This window comes from Cynoglossus semilaevis, chromosome 12 (genome assembly GCF_000523025.1).
Source record: "Cynoglossus semilaevis isolate Cse_v1.0 chromosome 12, Cse_v1.0, whole genome shotgun sequence".
Taxonomy (NCBI): domain Eukaryota; kingdom Metazoa; phylum Chordata; class Actinopteri; order Pleuronectiformes; family Cynoglossidae; genus Cynoglossus; species Cynoglossus semilaevis.
Window position 1 is genome coordinate 16303186 of NC_024318.1, and position 20657 is coordinate 16323842.

At 37.4% G+C, this 20657-nt stretch overlaps 2 protein-coding genes across 2 annotated transcripts in view; both read left to right on the forward strand.

The window, feature by feature from the left end:
• Window positions 1–479: 479 nt before the first annotated feature.
• LOC103387719 (B-cadherin) lies at window positions 480–11979 on the forward strand. Its single transcript, XM_008322477.3, has 18 exons — window positions 480–906; window positions 2461–2572; window positions 4201–4289; window positions 4493–4696; window positions 4833–4973; window positions 5492–5647; window positions 5836–5980; window positions 6098–6270; window positions 6924–7052; window positions 7745–7930; window positions 8079–8323; window positions 8551–8693; window positions 9162–9253; window positions 9340–9472; window positions 9602–9820; window positions 10002–10132; window positions 10444–10587; window positions 10763–11979. Exons 1-18 carry the CDS (start codon window positions 856–858, stop codon window positions 10973–10975), a joined length of 2706 nt encoding a protein of 901 aa, XP_008320699.1. The 5' UTR covers window positions 480–855; the 3' UTR covers window positions 10976–11979.
• Window positions 11980–15519: 3540 nt separating this feature from the next.
• The window catches only part of LOC103387734 (ras and Rab interactor 2), a 25136-nt gene continuing 19998 nt past the window's right edge, over window positions 15520–20657 (forward strand). Inside the window, exons 1-4 of the mRNA XM_025060959.1 lie at window positions 15520–15818; window positions 17135–17229; window positions 19657–19757; window positions 20249–20459. Of these exons, the coding sequence (XP_024916727.1) occupies window positions 17176–17229; window positions 19657–19757; window positions 20249–20459 (366 nt within the window). The 5' untranslated portion in view covers window positions 15520–15818; window positions 17135–17175. The remainder of the gene's footprint in view (window positions 15819–17134; window positions 17230–19656; window positions 19758–20248; window positions 20460–20657) is intronic.

Below are 20657 nucleotides of genomic sequence, written 5' to 3' on the forward strand. Positions count from 1 at the left end.
AAACCTTCTTAATTTTCTGGCTTTAAAAAAAAAACAGGTTTATTTCCCAATGAAGGTATTACAAAACCACGATGACATACTCTTTGTGTACTTTGCGTGTCCCTGCTTGTTCGTGGTACTCCAGAGGAACACAGAGGTCCTTTTGTCGCTGCCTTACATCCTTGAAACTTGAAGTTTTTCAGCCACCTAAACTTTGTTTTGTGTTCAACGTCTTCACTTTATTTACATTTTAGTGGTTCGTTTCTAGGTTTTTTTTTTTTTTTAAAAAAACAACAACAATATTTTACATGTTTGAAATCCACAACTACTGTTTGAAAAAAAAACACCCTCGGAGTCTACTCCCCCACTCACCTCCTCCTAGCGCTCTCTCTCTCTGTTTCAGACAAGAGTGAGAGACACAGAGAGAGAGAGAGAGGTGCTAGTGCTGTGCTGTTTCAGTGGTTTGTTGTTGTTTAAATCTATGTGTGGGAAAGTTAAAGTTGCGACTCCTTCAGCTCCACTGAACACTGCGTGTTCTTGGACCAAGGTCATATGACGTTGACTAGTCACTGACTAACTCAGTAGAAACAGAAACTGCTGGTTTCTGTCTGCGCCGGCAGGAGCAGGCGTGTTCTTCTTATATGACCATATCAGGAACACTGAAGGCGCGCACCTGTGACCTGACGTCAGACGGTGGAAGTACCTGCGCTGACACGTCTAAAGTTGAAGCAGTCAGCGCTTGAAACGACAGATTGGTAGTTGGATTAAGAGGATTTGTTGACTTTTCGCTGAGCACCTACCGTTAAACTTTTTTCTTTTTTTTAAGTATTTCTTTGTTATTTGAATTTGAGTTAAAGGAATAGGAGTTGTTATCAAATGGGGACGAAACAGCTCGCTGCTGTCGCCATTTTACTCGCCCTTTTCCAGGTAAGTCATTTTCATGTTTTGGACTATAACTTATTTATACTGCTGGAAAACTTACAAAAAAGTTGTTTAATGTTGTTGATATCGACCATGGCATTATTTGTGTGTTAGTAAAAGCGTCTGTTTTTGAAAAAAATCGCTTCGAGTAAAAAGTAGAAAGAATGCGTCTCGCGGGCCTCGCCCTACAGCCTGTGTCGTCACCAGCAGGTTAATCTCTCGGTATCTCACTTTGTCGTTTTTCCTGTTTCCTGCTTTCACTCGGTGTCTGCCTTTTAATGCCGTTTTATTTTTACACAAACCTTAAACATATGAATCTACATATAATCAGAATATAAGGTAGAAGGTCCCTTCAAGTTCATTTTTCAATGCTGTAGTACATCACTTTCGTCCACCTTGCGGCAGGAGACAAAAGAGTTCAAGTTGGGTTAAAATGTTTTTGTTTTTTTTTTTAAGTCGTATTTTCCATTTTTACATGTATTAAATTACCAGTGAAGAGTGTAAATTGTTCTTATTTTTTATTCTCTTTAATCTGAACAAATCACACACACATTACCTCGCGCATTACTCAATGGTATATTGTAAAAAGAAAAGAAAAGAAACAAAAAACATTTGGTAGAAAGATTTCCTTAGACTTAATCTTTCATTCCCAAGGACTTGGTCACTGCCAGTATAAGTTTTGGGGATGTGCCTCAGCCTACACTTGCTCTTTATGAAAACGAAGGTTGGGAAAAAAATGAACAAAAGGTGACCGTGTCAGATTTAGGAGTTTACAGTCGTGTGTCTTGAGAACATTTTATGTTTGATATACAGTTTCAAACTCCACATTCTTACATTGTTTCATATACATGCCCATTTAGAGACAGCTGCACGACAGTGATCATTTTAAAACAGGAAGAGGTTTTGAACAGGAAGTGGTCTTTAATCTTTAGATTTAAATAACTTTATTAGCATGTCTGTGCCTTTTTCCCCATGAGATATGATTGTTAGCAGTTTTATGTACATACAAGAATAGTTTGTTGTGAGATTATTTCAAACTAATCAGTTGAAGCTTGTCCTTCATAATATGTGCATTTTCATTTTATGGTTTTATAATATTTCTAAAAAAAAACATGTCCAATAATATAGGGCACTAGTCGCAATTTGATAAATGACTATAAAATGTAGCTCCAATGTGGTGTGGATGCAGTAATACTGCAGCATTTCTTTTAAGAAAAAACATAACTAATATAAAATGTTTGTTGAAACAAAGGTTATATTTTACTTTTAAACTCCAAATGTCAATTAGGGGCCAATTGAAGTCCTTTATTAGATGTCAAAAAGGCACACTGAACACACAAGTCGGAAGTATAGGATACATTGCGTCCTTATTGAACACATTATGAAATGTCCGCTGAAACAGTGTATTCACATCGCGAGGCTTGATAAATGTTTTTCTATGTGCTCTCGTGAACAATGATTTAAGTGTTTTCTCTTTATTTATATACACTGACATTTTAGCATTGATTTAACCATGAATGTGTGTAAATACTAAAATTATGTTTTTCCCCATTCTTCCAGGATGTAGCATTAGCTACTGAGGATTTAGAATGTGTACCAGGATTCCAGGCTGATATGTTAACTTTCAGCGTTATGAAGACGCTGCTACGCCCAGGCACAAGACTTGGCAAGGGTAGGAACAGTTCACTTTTCGTCTTTACTCTATTGTTTACAGAAATAAAGATATAGAAGTTTACCCCCTCAATACAAATTAAATGTATTACTAGCATTTAGGCTATAAAAAGAAAATGTATTGACCGTGTCACCGAGCCCTAATATAGAGTTTATATAGAGTATATACTATACTATTAAACCTTTGAAGCAATTTGTTAACATTTTAATATTGTCCTAAATTGATTATCTGATGTTGTGTTCATTATTAGTGGCACTATTTGTGTTTATTTTGGGGGTTTTTTTCACATTAAATAGTGAGAATGTTTCTTCATGTAAGGATTTATCAGAGGACAATAGGTGCAGTCTATTATTATACTATTACTCTGAATCTGAATCTAGAAATTGAAAAAGTTGGCACCATCTGCACACCAAAAGAGGGTTATACGCTCAATATTTATTACGCAAAGAAAACCAGAGGACAAACACCTGCAAAGGAACTTCAGTTTAAATAAATACAATCCTCAGCTGAGGTGATGGTCACCTTTGTAGCTGCTTTCATTGTGCATGTGTAGTCCAAACGTCTGGTTTCATCTCGGGTAGCAATGCATGTTTTTGCAATCCTCTTAGCTACAGGACAAATCAAAGCCCCGAAGCCTGTTTTGCAGGCTCTGCACATCCAACAGTTCGAACTGCATTTTTCTAGTCAGAATAACTGCACACTCTTGTCTCTACATGCCTTACCAATTCAGTTAGCTCTTTTGATATAGGTTTCACTTCACTAAATGCAGCTTTAGGTTTTTATATTATTATTAAGAGTTCACATCTTAAATGAAAGAAATGTTTGCGCTTGTAATCCAATGTAAATCAACATTGTGGTTTTGAAACTTGGTTTAATCTGCTGCTGGCTGTCTAAAATACTGTAATTACTATGTAATCCAGCAGAGGGTGATGTGGACACAGACTGAATCTTTAGAAGAAGAATTGCATTTATTGTCATTGTACTTAAACACGCACATATACACACACAACAAAATGTGTTGGATCTTGCTGGGTTTGTGCCCAGCTGCTCAAATATGAAAAAAAAAACTAAATTAATTAAATTAAAATTAATTAAAATACCTCAATTATTCCCGTCAATCTCATTGACTTGGGTCCTTTTATTTATCTTCCTGTTTTACAATAAAATAAAATAAGCAATATATATCCATTGACAGAACGTTTTGGAAATAAACCCGTAAAAACTATTTAATTATTATTAAAAACTATTATAATAAACCCTGTGTACCGAACTTTCTCAGCACCGCAGTGAGGCTTTAGTAGTACTGAGTATCAACAAATGCCTCTTCTTTCGGTGCTAAATTTCAGTACACGGATGTGAATCATGTAATCAAGATCTGGCCATGCTGCAATTGGTTGTGATGTCACACATGATTGCGGCGTGCAGGGAAAAAATACATACGTTAGATGTTTTGTGGTTACGCCCACAGATGGGCCAGTTACCTCCGACACATCAGTGACTGTCGTGTATAGTATCATGATGTACATCTCTAGGGTTTATCTTGAATTTTTTTTATGTTGACAGCCTTTAATGTACAACAGATTATTTTTTGTTTTTCTACAAGAACTTTGTCTTCTGTACATTTACAGTTGTCTTCGAAGACTGCACAGACCGCAAGCTATTCCCCTTTGCCGTAAATGATTCTCGTTTAGCTGTCAGCAATGGCGGCGTTTTGTCAGTAAGTAAACGTCATCCCAGTTGATTTGAACATTAAGCCACATTCTCTATATCTTTTCTTGCCCAACTTGTTCTGGAAGGAATGGTTGGTTAGCATCATCAATTAGCTTTTTTCATTTGGCCAAAGCTGTATCATAGAGACTATTTTTAAGCTTTTATCACCTCTTACAGATTAACACTTTTGTTTTTTACTCAACTGTCTAGGTTAAGAGGCCCATACATCTTCATGAAGGACACAAGCATCTTGTTGTTCACACCTGGACCTCGACTGGTCAGAAAATTGGCGTTTTAGTTAAGATATCACATCATACAGAAGAACACCGTGGGGAAAATCAGGAGCAAGAAAATAGTCCACCGGAAAATGATCAGCCTTCCACAGCTCAAGTTGAAGCTGACGTCAACACACAGGTACCTGCCTAACAACTGTTATTCATTTGTCAAGATAAATCCTATTGAAATTGTGTTATGTGCTAAGTGTTCTTTAGCTGTTGTTTCTTTTTCTCTGCTGCACAGTATTCACTAAAACATGTACTTGTTTTTCTAGGATGCATCCACCTTAGACGTACCTGTTCTGTATTTCCCTAAGTCTAATGGTGGGTTGAGGAGGAGGAAAAGAGACTGGGTTATTCCTGATCTCAGTGTCCCGGAGAATCACAGAGGACCCTACCCTTTAAAAGTATCACAGGTGAGAAAAACAGTAGTCTGTATTTTAAAATATTCAAAGGACAGCTCACTTTTCCACTTTTCCTTTCCTTTGAAATTTAATCCAATCTTTTAGTAGTAAATTGGTATTTATAATTTCCCATTAACCCATGGAAATAATGTCCAAGATTTAGTCAAAGTCAAATACCATTACCATTTGCATTTTTCTGTTTACTTACAGTATCTCACAAATTAAGAAGACTTTGGTTGGTCATTATAAATAAATAAATAGAAACATCTGAAACCTGTAATAATAAATCAATATTTAAAGCAACTTAATGTTCAGCACTATTAAAAATGATAATTCTACTGTCCTTGGAATTTTGTTCGTCCAATTTCTGATTTTTTTTTTAATGTGGTTTGATTGGTTTTGTGTTGGTATTTGAACTGTGATTGGATTTTTTTTTTTTTTTACTCTGATTTTAAAACTGCTACAGTCAAAATTGTCACCGTGGCTTTTTCTGTACCTTGGTAATAATATTACTTATTTTGTTCTTCCAGATTCGTTCAAATAAAGACGACAGTGTGGTTGTCTTTTACAGTATTAGTGGTCCAGGAGCAGACCAGCCTCCTAAGGACCTTTTCACAATGGATAGGAAAACTGGTAATTTATATGTGACACAACCACTGGACAGAGAGCATATCGCAAAGTACAAGGTAGGTAACCATTTTCCTCACCGATCTTCCTGTTGTGGTGATAATGCAAAATTTAAGTTGTGAGCACTCTTTTCACTATTTTGTTATGTTATGTTACCAGTAAGCAATTGTAAAGCTACGAATGCATGTTTATTTTAGTCGTCCTTTTTATATTGACCATTTTTAAACGTATGTCTTGTGGTGTTCAGTTTCAAGCCCATGCCGTGGCAGATGGTTCAGGAGATGCTGAGCAACCAATGGACATTGTAGTGCATGTGATTGACCAAAATGACAATAAACCTAAATTCACTCAAGATACCTTCCTGGGACAAGTCCCTGAAGCCTCACATAAGGGTACGTTGATGAAACCGGATACTGTTGAACTTGTTTAGGATAAAGGAAAAACTAATAGTTTGAAACTATTTGTTAGTTGAATGTTCTGAAATGTTCTTTAAAATGTATGTTTTCCAGGCTTTGAGGTGATCACAGTGACAGCCATTGATATTGATGAGCCCTCCAATGCCAACTCGGATATCAGATACCGCATTCTGAGCCAGGATCCAGAACTTCCCAGTTCCCCATTGTTTGAGATAAACCCCATCACAGGAACTATTCGAGTTAATGCAGGTGGTCTAGACCGAGAGGTGAGGATTTTATTCCATTATACCAAAATTATATTTCACCTTTAAACATCATATGGACTTTAAAAGAGAGGCTTTTGTTGTACACCTTAAGCTGGCAAGCTAAATTTAATGAAGAATTAACTTTGTATTGAAAAACATAACACTCCATGAAGACAACAGGCTTCTGATTGATTATGATTAATGATTTATGTGGATCAGAACCTTCAATAGTAACTGAAGAGTGTATATATATATATATATATATATATATGTATATATGTATATATATGTATATATGTATATATATATGTGTATATATATATATATATATATATGTGTGTGTATATATATATATATGTATATATATATGTATATATATATATATGGTACAACAGCCATAAATGCTACAGTGGCAGGTGAGCATTGTTTACAGTCTTTGTGGTTGCATTAGATGGCATCAGTAGAAAAATGCGTATGACAGGTGTGAGTGTGTGTGTGTGTCTGTGTGTGTGCGCATGCCTACAGTAAGGGAATTTAGGAACCAATTGATTAGATGTACATCATTTTGTCCATACCTGCTTGTGGTACATTAATAAATCCTCCTAACTGCAAGTATAGATTCAGACAGTCGCATTGCAGCCCATTAACAAATGTGCATTAATTGTGTTCAACAGAAATATCCAAAGTACACTCTGAGTGTGGAGGCAGCAGACATGGAAGGAGATGGTTTGTCTGGAAATGCCAAAGTTATTCTTACTGTAACAGACAGCAACGACAATGCTCCAGTCTTTACTCAGGCCACGGTAAGGGCTTTAACATTTAAAACGTTCCTCATACAGTTGTTTATGGATTTGGTTTTGATACTTGTTACATGGGAACCATACTTTAAATAAATGATTAATCAGGAAACGTAAGACAATAGTGAAGATCTAACAACTGGAAATCCTATTTCATGTAAATGAAGCTGCTGACATGCTACAGTCTCATATGGTGGTGACATCCTATTGTGTGATGTTAATGCAGCAAAGTTGATATACCGGTACTTAAGTAACATAAATACGTAGTCATTTAAGAATGTCACCCGCAAAGATCTTCTCCAACACCTATGATTCTCTTTTTTTGTTTTATAGCATCTGCTGCCATCTAGTGGAAGACTATTAATTGGTTTGCCTGTCACTATGTATTGAAGAAAAATTATTTGCGATTAAATAATAGTTTTCAGATTAAGTGAAATTGGATCATTTTCCACAGTATACCTTCTGATCTCTCACACTGTTTTAATATATTTAGGATGTTCATTTGCCATAGTGTAACTTTCTCCATTCACTGTCTCAGACAGAAAGTTTGATTTTCACTTTACATGAGCAGATATAGGAGGTGTAATTTATGGTGTATTTATGTTTATGTAGAATTTTCAAATATATCCCATAGCCGTACCTTCTTTTGTCCAACATTTTTTCCTGTCATATTTTAAAACCACTCTTAAATCTGACAGTATGAGACATCAGTATCTGAGAATAAGGTGGACGCTCTGGTCGTTAAAATGTCAGTGACTGACGGTGATGAGCCACATTCCGCAGCCTGGAATGCTAAGTTTACAATTGTTGATGGCGATCCGGGAGGTCTGTTCTCTGTGACTACAGGAGGCAGTCAACAAGAAGGGATCCTTACGACAGCCAAGGTAAGAAGCTGACCTTAGTAGGAGACCATAACATTACGAAGTGTAATTCTCGCATGTAATAATAGCTGTGATCAAAATAAACATTGTCGTAATTCAGAATAAGGTCGTGTGTTGAGTTGTACTTTGTTTTTTTTTTTAATCCAACCAGGGTCTTGACTTTGAAAAGACTACAAGGCACACTCTGTTGATTGCAGTGGAGAATGAGGTTCCTTTTGCTACTCCGCTGCCTACTGCCACAGCCACCGTGGTGGTGAATGTCGTGGATGTCAATGAACCTCCAGTATTCGAACCAATCGAGAAGTTGATATCAAAGCCTGAAGACCTTCCGGTTGACGCTGACATTGTGCAGTACCTTGCCTTTGATCCGGACACTGCCCGCAAACAGACAGTCATGTAAGTTTGAACACGTCCTATGTACGTAAGAAATGTATAGAATAAAATATTTGCACAGACCTTTTCCCAAACAATTACTGCTCCTCAGCGTTATCCCTACTGCTGCCTGTGCATCTTTACACTTTTTTGATTTTGATTTTGATTTCACGATGCAAACAGAGGCTACTGTAGTCGTATTGTTGCCGTGCAAACAGGGCCTTAATCTACTCTACCCCGTTTCTGTGCAGGTACAAAGTAATTAGTGACCCTGCTGGCTGGCTGAATGTAGCCAAGGAAACAGGCCTGATCAAAGTGAAAACCGACATGGACCGTGAATCCCACTTTGTGAAAGACAACAAATACACAGCGCTGATCGGTGCATATGATAATGGTAGGTGGCATGCTTGCTTCTTTCTTTTGAAGAATGAATGCACAGGAACAGTTAATGTCAGAAACTGCGGTATTTATTTATTCACACCTGTTATGTTTTTTTTTTTTTTTTAACACATTTAAAGAAAATACTTTGACATCAAGCATTGACTTTTTTTTGCTACATGACATTTTTTAAACATAGTAATTTCTGATCACAGCTAGCAATTAGGATTTGTTTTCTGCTTAAGATAATTCTTTTTTTTTTTTTTCTACCCTTATTAGAAAAATACTTTTTCCCTTTAAATCCATTAACAGAAATTAGGCATTCACTCATATTACTTAACTGAATGTTATTTACTTCCTAGTATTTGATGATTGAAATGTCAGTGTTTTGTGCCATCCACGATTTTTCTCTGAACCTCTACTGTACATAAACCTTACTAGTGGACTGTTTGTATGTATGTAACTGTGTGTATGTTCACCCCAGATGAGGTCCCAGCCACAGGAACTGGAACTCTCATCATCAAGCTTGAGGATGTCAATGATAATGCACCTATTATTGAAGAGCGGATGATCTCAGTGAGTTGAAAATGATCAAACACAAATTAATAATTGTAGAGGTTTACCAGCCACTCATCAGCAAAAAAAAATTTTTTTTTCCCCAGGTGTGCAACAAAGAGCCTTCTACGCATTTGCTTTCAGTGACAGACAAAGACGGACCAGGGTTTGCAGCTCCGTACAGTGTCACTTTACATGGCACAACCAAGACTAACTGGACAGCTCGCATGAACGAGTCAAGTACGTATATATTTGTGTGCTGGTTTGAAAACAATGTCATCTTACCAGTTGGGGGAAAAAAAAACATGTCTAATCACTTTTTCTGTGATTCTGTAATGTAAATAAAAAAATTCTTTCTTTCGGTTACAGGAACGGGCATCATCCTTAATTTAAACATGGAGCTAGAAAGCGGAGAATACAATGTTGTCCTGAGGGTTGCGGACAATCATGGCATGGAGCAGGACAACACTGTCCAGGCCAAAGTGTGTGACTGCACTGGCGCAGAGGTCGTCTGCAAAGGCCGAATTGCAGGTGGCAGCAGCCTGCCCATGATTCTGGGAGTACTTGCAGGAATCCTGCTGCTGCTCAGTGAGTCTAGTGTCTGTTATTGTAAAATTGCCTAGTAGACAGAAACATTTTGTCAGAAATTATTATTATTATTATTAGTCGATGGGTCTGCCAGACTAATGAATCAATATCAATGGTGTAGCGTTGGTGAAGTACTGGGAAAAGGCTTAGTTTGCTGAGTTGTCTTTTTTTTTTTGTTCAGTGCTGGTGCTGCTGCTGCTGCTGTTTGCAAGACGGAGAGGAGGAGAACAGAAGGAGCCTCTACTTCAGGACGACGACATCAGAGACAACATCTACAAGTATGATGAAGAAGGAGGCGGCGAGGACGATCAGGTACGTGAAGACACTTGTTAGGAATTATTTGTTAATTTTTTAAATAATTTAACATAGCAGGTCACCTACGGGAAAGTCACCCGCAACACTTGAAAATGTCGCCTTTTTACTGCTTTGTGTGTACAGTTCAAATTATTTGGTTATTTTATATGGTTATTCAGAGAAGAAAGCTCGAAATAACTTGGGGAAAAATTATTTAAGTAAATAGAATGAATAATGTTTTAGCTTGATTTTGAGAAAGGATGTAACCGAGTCTTGAAGAGTCATGTCTCTTTAGTAACAGAATTTTGTCTTTTTTTTCTTTTTTTCAGGACTACGATTTAAGTGTTCTTCACCGGGGTCTAGACAACCGTCCTGACGTGTTCAGAAATGATGTGATGCCAAATTTTATGCCTGCTCCACAATACCGACCTCGCCCTGCGAACCCAAATGAAATTGGCAACTTCATTGATGATGTGAGTCACCGCCAAATCTCCTTAATCCTGCTGGAATTTGTACTTTTTGTCAGGCTTTGTATTTTGTTTTTTTTCTCATCACTTCAATTCTCTCCAGTGCTAAGTAGAATTAGAAAAATAGAAAAAGAAAAAAAAAATTGATGGCACCTTACTGTTCTCTTTGCTAATCTTTCAGAACCTGAAGGCAGCCGATAATGACCCTACAGCACCCCCCTACGACTCCTTACTGGTCTTCGACTACGAGGGTGGTGGCTCTGACGCAGGAAGCCTCTCGTCTCTGAACTCCTCGAGCAGCGGGGACCAGGACTACGACAACCTCGGCGAATGGGGGCCGCGCTTCAAAAAACTTGCCGACATGTTCGGCGGAGGAGAGGACGACACGTTGTGAACACGTTAAAGGAAAACACAGGTGGATGCAAACAAGGCTGCGTGAATGTTGGAGTTGTATGATGTGATTAAGGGACTCTCCAGTCTGACATCACTGGACTTTATTATTTTTTTTAAAGATGGATTACGGTTTACTTTTTATTGCAGTCCCACTACAGCTACTGCTCAAAGGCCACACCAGTCTATGTTATATACATGAGTAACGACATTAAAGGTACGATTCATTCTTTTAAAATAAGGTTCTATAAATTAATATTAGATATGTGGCTAAAAAACCACGTGAACACTGGATAATCAAAATAGACCGTCCTGACTGGAAACTCTAGTTGGTGTATTGCTCACTTTACCACACTATAGTATATGAAAACAATTACTACAGAAATCCGTTTGAGCGCAGTTATTTTGTGTTAAATGTTTTATGATTTTTTTTTACATTGAATAACCTTATTGAGGTTAATATCGAGTTTATTCTGATCACGATGAAGGTATTTTTTGGATCCCTTCATCGTGATCAGAATAAACTCAATGCAATAAGTCTTAGTTTCAGTGAGAGGTTGTGAGTGTTTCTGGCCCCAGCATTGATACGATGACGTGTCTCTGCTTACGTACAATCGTACTTTGGATATTTTGGGGCTATGTCTGCACTTCTTTAAATACTGACCTGAAATCGGTGGGGCTCATATCTGTTGTTGTTGAGTTTTGTCTCTCTTTATGATTTTGTACTTTGTAAAGTGTAATTTCCTCATCAGGTGCAATTACATGTCACTCTTCTGTATTTTGCAATAGAAAAAAAAAAAAAACAGTAAACGAAGAAAAATGACTTTGGGATGCTAAATGTCAGTCAGAGGGTGTGGCTGTCGAGTTGACAATAAATGCCTTTTTTTCTTTTTCTTTTTTTTTAAATGTTCCTTTTTGATAGCAATTTTTATGTTGGATTTTCCAATCGTTTTGTAGTTGAATGCTTTGAAATGCTTTGAATGAATTTTATAAAATATCTTAACAGAACACATGCCTTTTTTTTTGTCTTATTTGTTACTGTATGATGACATGTGACACATACACGCACATACTATTTACTCACATTTGTTGTTTGTATACATAACAAAAAACAATGCATCAAGAGCTAAAGATAAATGCATTTCAATCCTTGAATCAAATTTTTTTCTGAATATATACAAAACAAGTGCTTTTTGCAGTAATGTTGACAGATTCAGTTACTTTTTGTTTAATTTAAATCTTCTGCTGGTAGACAAACCTTATCTCTAATGCTTAAATAAGCAACTGCTTTGAAAGGACATTGTCTGGTACGTGTACAATGTGTGCAATGCTGTCAAATTGTCCTTGCTTATCTGCTAGCAACTCAAGGCCTTTGAATCCTTTGAATTGGTATGTGTACAATGTGTGCAACTCAAGGCCTTTGAATCCTTTGAACATCTTAACGCCTTATTTCTTTGAAGCTTGACTGACCAACAGGTGTGACGAGAAAGATGAATAGTGAGAGAAAGCGGAGAGAAGGATCTATATTTAAATCTGGATAAAGCCGTTTGACAAAAAAAAAAAAGCCTTATTTATGTTTACAAATACCAACGTAAAAACAAATGATGCAAAAGGGAGTGGATTTGGACGAGGACGTCCTCTGCTGTTCCATCTGTCTGGATCCACTGAAGAATCCGGCAACCATTCCTTGTGGACACATATACTGCCTGAACTGCATTAATGCCTACTGGGACACAGAGGGCGACAAAATGATGTACAGCTGCCCTCAGTGCAGACAGACCTTCGCGCCGAGGCCTGTCCTAGAAAACCCAGTTTCGCCACAGTTTGTGCAAGAGCTGCAGAAAAGTCTCCAAACTGCTGCGCCTGATGACGACTTTGAAGAACCTGGCAATCTGGCCTGTTGCATCTTTGTTGGATTTGGTTTGGTTATTTGTTTCTGTGTACTCGGTCTCTTACTGTGAGACACGTACTCACCCATACAGAGGCTTTTATTCACTGTGTTAATTTTATGTTCATTTATATTTGGTAGACTGCCTTCAGAAAATTTGAGCTGTTCTCAGGTCAAGGAAAGGATGATAGGTTTTTTTTTAATCGATCGTCTCACCCAAGAACTTCCACTGAGGAGTTGGAGTACATTGTACTGTGTCAGCCCACCGAGCAACAATCCTGACCTGACTGCCATGAACTGGGGACGGTAGCAGTAAGACTCTGCTAAATAATGAATAGCAGCACAGCAGAATCTTCCCTGAACAGACACAAGTGGACTGCACTACCACTTTTGTGACTTGTTTAGGAAACTAACATCGTTCCCAAAACGTATTGTGGCGACAATTTCAGTTCAAATGAATTTACCCAACAGACTTTTAAAATAATCGACCTAAACTAATACAATTTACACAACAGTTTCAAATTGTCATCTTGTTCTTTTAAAATAATCGACCTAAACTAATATATATAATTTATTTATTTTTGTATTTATTTATTAATATATTTTTGCTCTTAATTTGGGGAGAGTGGAACATAGTTACTGCTCCTCCCCGTGGACAACAGAGGTAATGCAGTGTGTTTCACAAAAAAAAGCCCACTGTTAGTTGTCAGATCGTTTTGATTGGTTACGCCACCATGGAGGGTCCTATCCATCTCTGGTCCCAAAAAAAGCAAGTATATTCGACGTGGCTACATCTGTAATTGCTCATGTATTTTGTTTTGTTTATCAACAAAAAGTCCTGCCAATGAATTAGCTCCTGCATATACTCAAAGACACTCAAAGCTCTTCTTGTCGTCTCTAGTTACTGCTAGAGTCCCCTCTGTGTTTGAGGAAATAAAAACTAAGCCGATTTGTCTTTCACCTCTTTATTAATCTCCTCGGGGTGGGGAAGAAACTCAATGCTTTAAACCTCTTTTGTAAAAACCAACACAGGAATAGTTGACTTGACTTTTTGGTGCACCTGGAGGCAGGGGGAATTTTTTTGCTGCTTGCTCAGCACACAGCAGTGTTTCCAGAGCAGACAGTCGCTCCATCACCAACCTAATCCTTTAACAACTTAACCACCAGTTGTCCCTTTGTGCTACAAAGAGCATGAACACAGTTCACGCACATGAGAACCAACTGCTGCTCACTGGTTGAAAACTCCTTGCAATACATATACTCGATATAGGCGTATAGTAATCAGTATTATACTAAATAAATACAATTGTCCTGCATCTGTTTTTAGCTTTTTTCTTCTTCTCTTCCTCCTCCTTCTTCTTATTCTCCTTCTCCTCCTTCTTCTCCGTCTTCTCCTTCTTCTTCATCTCCTCCTACTTCTTCTTATTCTTCTCTGTCTTCATTTTCTTCTCTTCCTCCTCCTTCTTCTCCTTCTTCTTCTCCTCCTCCTCCTGTACCAACAATTACTTCACCCCAATTTCTATCCATCAATGTGAGCAAATTACTATCATTTTGTTTGTTTGTTTTTTTGTTTTCTAGGTAGTTGAATTTATTTCTGTGGCGAGAGAACAGTTCAAACAAATACTGATAATTGTTCATAATCACTAAAATTGCTGATCAATAAACTACAATACTACATTTATTTTTATTTTTTATTTCAACAATTAACACCCACCACTACACAATAAATTATTACCAACAATTATTACCAACAATTATCAGAAATATTTATTTATGATTACTACTTACATTTATAATTAATAGTTCATATTAATTAATAATTAAGTATTCAGTTCTTTCAGTAATTGCCACACTTCACATGCAATATTAACTGCTTAAACCACATGTCTATCATTCCACGTCCATTTAATGTTTATCGGGTTTTTTTATCGGTTCGGTTATTTTTTTTTTTTTTTTATCGTATTGTACCGCTACTTATTGTCTGTTTGTAATCCACTTTCTTCTCCGGTGTGATTTGAGAAATACTAAATGGAGCTTCAAATGGCGCCTTGAGGAGCCATTGAAGAACGGAGGATTAGTGAACACACACTGCTTCTCGTCTTCCATAACACCCCATCTTCACCACAACACACTGCAGAGACAGCGGGGTTCTCCCCACTAACAAGACCCTAGTTGGATGGAGCAATTTCTAAAACATACACCTCTCCATACAGAAACTCACAACTATGTGACGAATATTTTTTTTCCCTGACGTTTATTATATTTTCCTGTTAGTATTTTGTGTCGGTTTGCTGCTGTTGTTACTGCAACAGCTGAACGTCTATTCGAGGTCACTGTTTGCATCGGATTCTTCCATGCTCAGACTGTCAAGCACACGATTTCCACTTACTATTCCCGTTATCGTTATCCTCTATTTTCGACTGTTTTTTTTGCATTTAGTAAGTGTCCGTTGTTTACTCGGGCGGAAGACTGGGCAGCACACACTCTCCACACAGTTGAGGAAGAAGTTTTCTAATTATAAATACACTAATTCACCGCTGACTTCAGCGGGAATCTTTCGATTGGGTTTTAATTCGTTAGCTCTTGCCTACAGCAAGATGACGCCGTCACTTTTTCGTTTGGGCTTTAATTCGTTAGCTCATGCCTACAGCAAGATGACGCCGTCACTTTTTTTTACGCGTTGTTTATTTTATTTTGAAAAGCCTAGGGTGACTTCGTGTTTTCAGTCAAGCGTCTTGACAGACCATAAAGCAACAGCTAATGGCCTCTAGCAGACAGTGGATAGAACTGACCTGAGCCGGCGCTAACTTTTTTTTTAAAGAAATACTAATCGACCTAACGCCAACATTAAAAACCCCGAGGTTACGTCAACATGGCGGCGTTTACAACCTTAACAACACCTTGTCGGAGAAGCAGTGTTGTCGTCTGCCAAACTGGAGCAACACAAACTTCATGAAAGGTACTGTAAAAAGTTAGCCGGTCTTTGTATAGTCAAGTTGTGTTGTTGTGATTTTGTTTTCTCCCGTACTTCGCACTAACCAAGTTGTAATATGGCTACATTTGTGTGTTTGTGAATCACCGGGAATAACACAGCTAAGTGTAAGTGTTTTTTTGTGTGTTGTTGACCACCTTCTGTTGAACGACGTCAGCGCTCGGTTTCGCTCGAGTGTAGTTTTTTTTTATGTTTATGTTTTTAACCCCGAGTTATGCACGTCTGTTTACACTGATTTTATATTGTAACGTCGCGCCCCAAAACCACAAACCCACAACCTAAATATTTGGTACACAGCGTGGGGTTTCCTAAGTTCTTGCGTACTGCTGTGGTTTCCGGAAAATGCAACTCCTGGTGCTGACAAAAGAGGTGTCTGTGGTGTGTAGGTAACGCAGTGGTCTTTAAGGTCGAAACTAGACTTTGTCGACCACATAACCCCCCACTCTCGACAGACTTGCTGTCATTAGGGTAGATGGGAAAACCAAACAAAAAGTGTTTGAAAAAAAAAAAAAAAACAGCTTAAAAAAGCTTAGAATTCGATATGGTATTTATTCGTAAAATACACATACATGCAATAAACTTCGAAATCGAATCGATTTTTAAACCGATTAATCCCAAGGTAGCTGCGGGAAAAATCATCTATAATCGCGATTAATCATGATTGTAATCAATAATGGAGATATATTTGTTAACAGATAGGTTTTTCTGTAACTAGCTGGTTTTATTTTGAGGCTGATAGAAATATGGAAAATTGTCAAGAAGGTTTATTCACAGAGTTAGTGAAGCCACTGTGCTGTTTTTATTTTCAAACCTTAACATCCTTAACTAACCATCACCATCTTCAAGACATTTCTGGTAAAATCTCAGCTATTCATTTTTTTAGATACCAACACACTGTTTTTTTTTTAAGAATTGTAATTCATTAAATATTAAATATAAATTCAGTAGCTGCAGTAGCTACCTATACAGGCTCACTGGTGGTTGTCCGGTTCTCATCTTGCCTGTGCAGGTTTTTCGGTTGAGCTTGAAACACGTCCAAAATGTTCGTACTTTCACAGACGTGCTTCAGGAATTTTGTGTATCGCCGCATAAAACTATCAACTTGTACGTGTTGTGATACTCTTAGCATCTGAAAGTCTAAATGAGAGTCCCGCCAACACTGTGGTCTAGAGTGTCTTTGTGGTTTTGCACTCATTTCCTTAGCTGCCCAAAAAAGATATGAAAAACCATACTTCTTCTTCAACCTAATTTGTCATAACTACAGTACGTTCACTCCATTACAGACGTTGCTATTCAGTGAGACAGACGGTTGGTTTCAGTCATCATGTCTTCCACGACTGTCAGTCAGCTCTGCATGGAGAAGGGCCATTTTTTAAAGGTACGTTTCCTTTTTTTGTCATTAGCCTTAGACATTATTATGGTGTGGTTTCTCATAGAAATACAACAGAATTGCTGAAATTATTATTCAAAAAATGAGTAGAAGTAGGTACAGCCACATATATTATAATAATTGATTAAGGAAAAAAAATATCTTGCATTGGCATCAGTGTCCTGGTGCACAATAATGTCATTATTCACAACATATTCAACAAAAGCAAAGTGTCTCTCCTTACTTAACGCTTGCGCAACTTAATCAAACAAGTAAGTGGGGAAAATGAAACTTAACAAAAAAGGTCTAGTAACTGCATTGGTTTGTAGCTCAGCACGTAGTGTCATACAACAGGGGGGTGGTGCTGTTGATTCCAGACTAGTGTATGTCAGAGAGGCAGCATCACTGTTAGTAGGTGGATGGCAAAACCTGTAGTGTCAAGCCCTTGGGAGATTAGAGAAATACTGTTTTTTTTTTTAGAATTACCGTACTTTATTTTATTATTTTTTTGAGAGTTTTTTTTTTACATCTATAGAACAGTGCCCCTCTAAGCTGTATGTGATGAATTAGTGTTGAAAACATGGTACTGCACTGCGTTGTCTGTGAGGAGGTCAAGCAGAGTTGACTTGGCTTCCTTGGAAATTTTCCCCATACCTATGCCACTAGTCGACTGTAGCGGACCATTACATTCTTGTGGTGTTTAATGGGAAACACAGATTTTAGTCATTATATAATTATAGAGTCTTCAACCTGTCCTATTTGTCACCCTGGCTGTGGTGTCATTGGTCGCAGCAGTTGTAAGAATAAACGATGAAAGGAATTTATCTGAATAATTATCAGCATTTTATTTTATTATGAAGTCATCTGATTTTTTTTTTTTTTTCCATCGCCGGATTAATCTGAGACCAAATGCATGCATTCCTGTTTAGTTTAGTTTCTCCCTGTGATTCAGAAACTGACGTTTAAATAGTTTCTCCCTGTGATTCAGAAACTGATGTGATGTTGCTCAACACACAGATGTCACAACTAGACAGAAAACCAGGAAATGAAAGAGTGGAAGAGCCAATGCCAAGCAGTTTAAAAATGCAAAGGAAACTCAAGGAAACCAAGTGATCAAGCTGCAATAGTTGTATTCACAAACAACGTAGGGGGGTGAGAGCGTAGTTCATGTTCCTAGAAACGAGATTATTTAGAGGACGTTTATGTTACTCAGACTCTTTGTAGTGTGGAACACATTGTTACAATGCAAAAAAAATGCCCTGTCCACCTTAAAAATTACACTATCCACCTTAAAAATTGTGTCACATCTCCTTTTCTTTTAAATATTCGAATCAAACCGTTCTCACAGTGACGGTTTTTCATGCGTATTACATACCCATTCTCTCTGTTTATAGACTTGTTTTTTATTTTAGATTTGTTTTTTTGGAATAGACTAATATCCCAAATCCCTGCTTTTTACTTTAGTTTGGTGTAACATGTGATTAATCGGTTCTGGGAGTTCATCCCTGTGGATGGTCGTGGTGAGAATGCCTTACAGTGGTGTCATATTTTCCTGACACTGTGAATCAGAATCAGAAATACTTTATTGATCTTCCGGGAAACGCTGTTGGTGTCACAGTTGTGCCCGCAATAGCATTTTAAAAGAGCACGAGAAATACATTAAGGCATAAGAAAGAAATATTTTTAATATTTAAGTCCTTCAGGTCCAGGTGACCCCCGGGTCATATATATGCATATGTGTGTATATATATATATGTTTATGTATATATGTATTCATATATGTATATATGTATTTGTATATGTATTTATATGTGTATATATGTATATATATATAAAACAACTTATTAAGAGTTGTATATATGTATATGTACTCTATATATATATACTGTTAGCATTGCAAACATCCATCGAACCTAACAATGCTGTAGTTTCTGTTTGTAAACAGAGACCTTTTCCATAGTCAATACTTTTGCTTTTGCTAACTTTCTGTTCCCTTACTGAGACTCTTACATACTCTCTTTGTTTTTATCAACTTATCAACCGCAACAGAAATAGCCAATCCACCACAGCCACTATTCTTGGCGAGACACTTGTCTGATAACATTGGTGTTATCTTCAATCATTATCTTTGACTGAACAAAGCTGTTCCTATTAACAATACAGTAACACAAATTTAAACAATTTAAGTCAGAACCATTATTTACACGCTGATTCTACCGCAACTTAGTAAACTGTGGGTTTTCGTCTGTTGGTCTTCCTTACTTATCTACCACAACTTAAATGTAGGTTTTCGTCTGTTGGTCTTCCTTACTTTTCCATATTGAAGTCACATTTTTCCCAAAATGTGGAAAATGTGAGAATACTCACTCAAAATGGGGCATAAGATCTACAGATCACCGTGTTATTTAATTATATATATATATATTCTCTTCACAGCTTATCGATTCCTTTGCTTGGGAAATTGGCACACTCAAGAAGGAGATGGGGAAAAAGAGCGAGTCCAGGAAAAAAGACCACAAGGCAGAAACCAATTTTGGGTGAGTTTTATTTTGTCAGGCACATTTGCAGAGACGCAAAGGTGTTTGTAACCCTGGGTCATTGGTCATATACTCTCTTTATATATATATATATATTTTTTTTATTTTGGTAAATATAGCTTGTGTACACATTCAGAATGCAACAACTCTTAATAATCAACCATCTGGTTTGCATTAAGTTTCTTGGCACTGTTGGTTTGTGCCAATGAGTCAATTCCCTGGGTCGCAAAAACGCCCGATTGCAAGTACTACATTACTGTGCGCTAAAGTTCGTGTATTATTATCATGTATTATTTTTGTGCAAGGTTATGTTAGCATGAGTTACGTTGTGTCGTAGGATTGGATTTCGAGGACCTCATGTATAATGAAAACTTTCTTGTCGTTGTGAAGACTCTTCAAAAATTATGTGGAAACGTACATACAATATACGTATAATACATTTGCAGTATCTCCCCACATCTGTCTATAATAATGTGTTTCCTGGTCTTCAGGCTGGGTGAAGAAGTGGGAGGTCTCTTCATGCAGGCTTCGCCTCACTCCAGGATCTGTACTAACCTCGCCGGGGCTAGAGATTCGGGCTACGACTCATTCCATCGTCAGCTTTGTATTTTGGACCGAGTGGTATATACACATCCTGTGTGGTTACTGTTGAGCCTCAGCTACAAGGAAGCCACAAGAATACTGCAGAACCAACCGACTGGGGTGAGAAACCTCACTTCCTACGATTGTATAGGATACACTGCAAAACTCATTTCGCTCCTTCAGTGCATGTCAGATTTTTTTTTTTTAATCCGATCTTGCGTCATTTCCGTTGTATCGCAATATTTTACGGTAAATAAAAAAAAAAATTGAATTTCCAATATTTTCGTAAAAAATAATTTTCTGGTCTAAAAAGGGAAA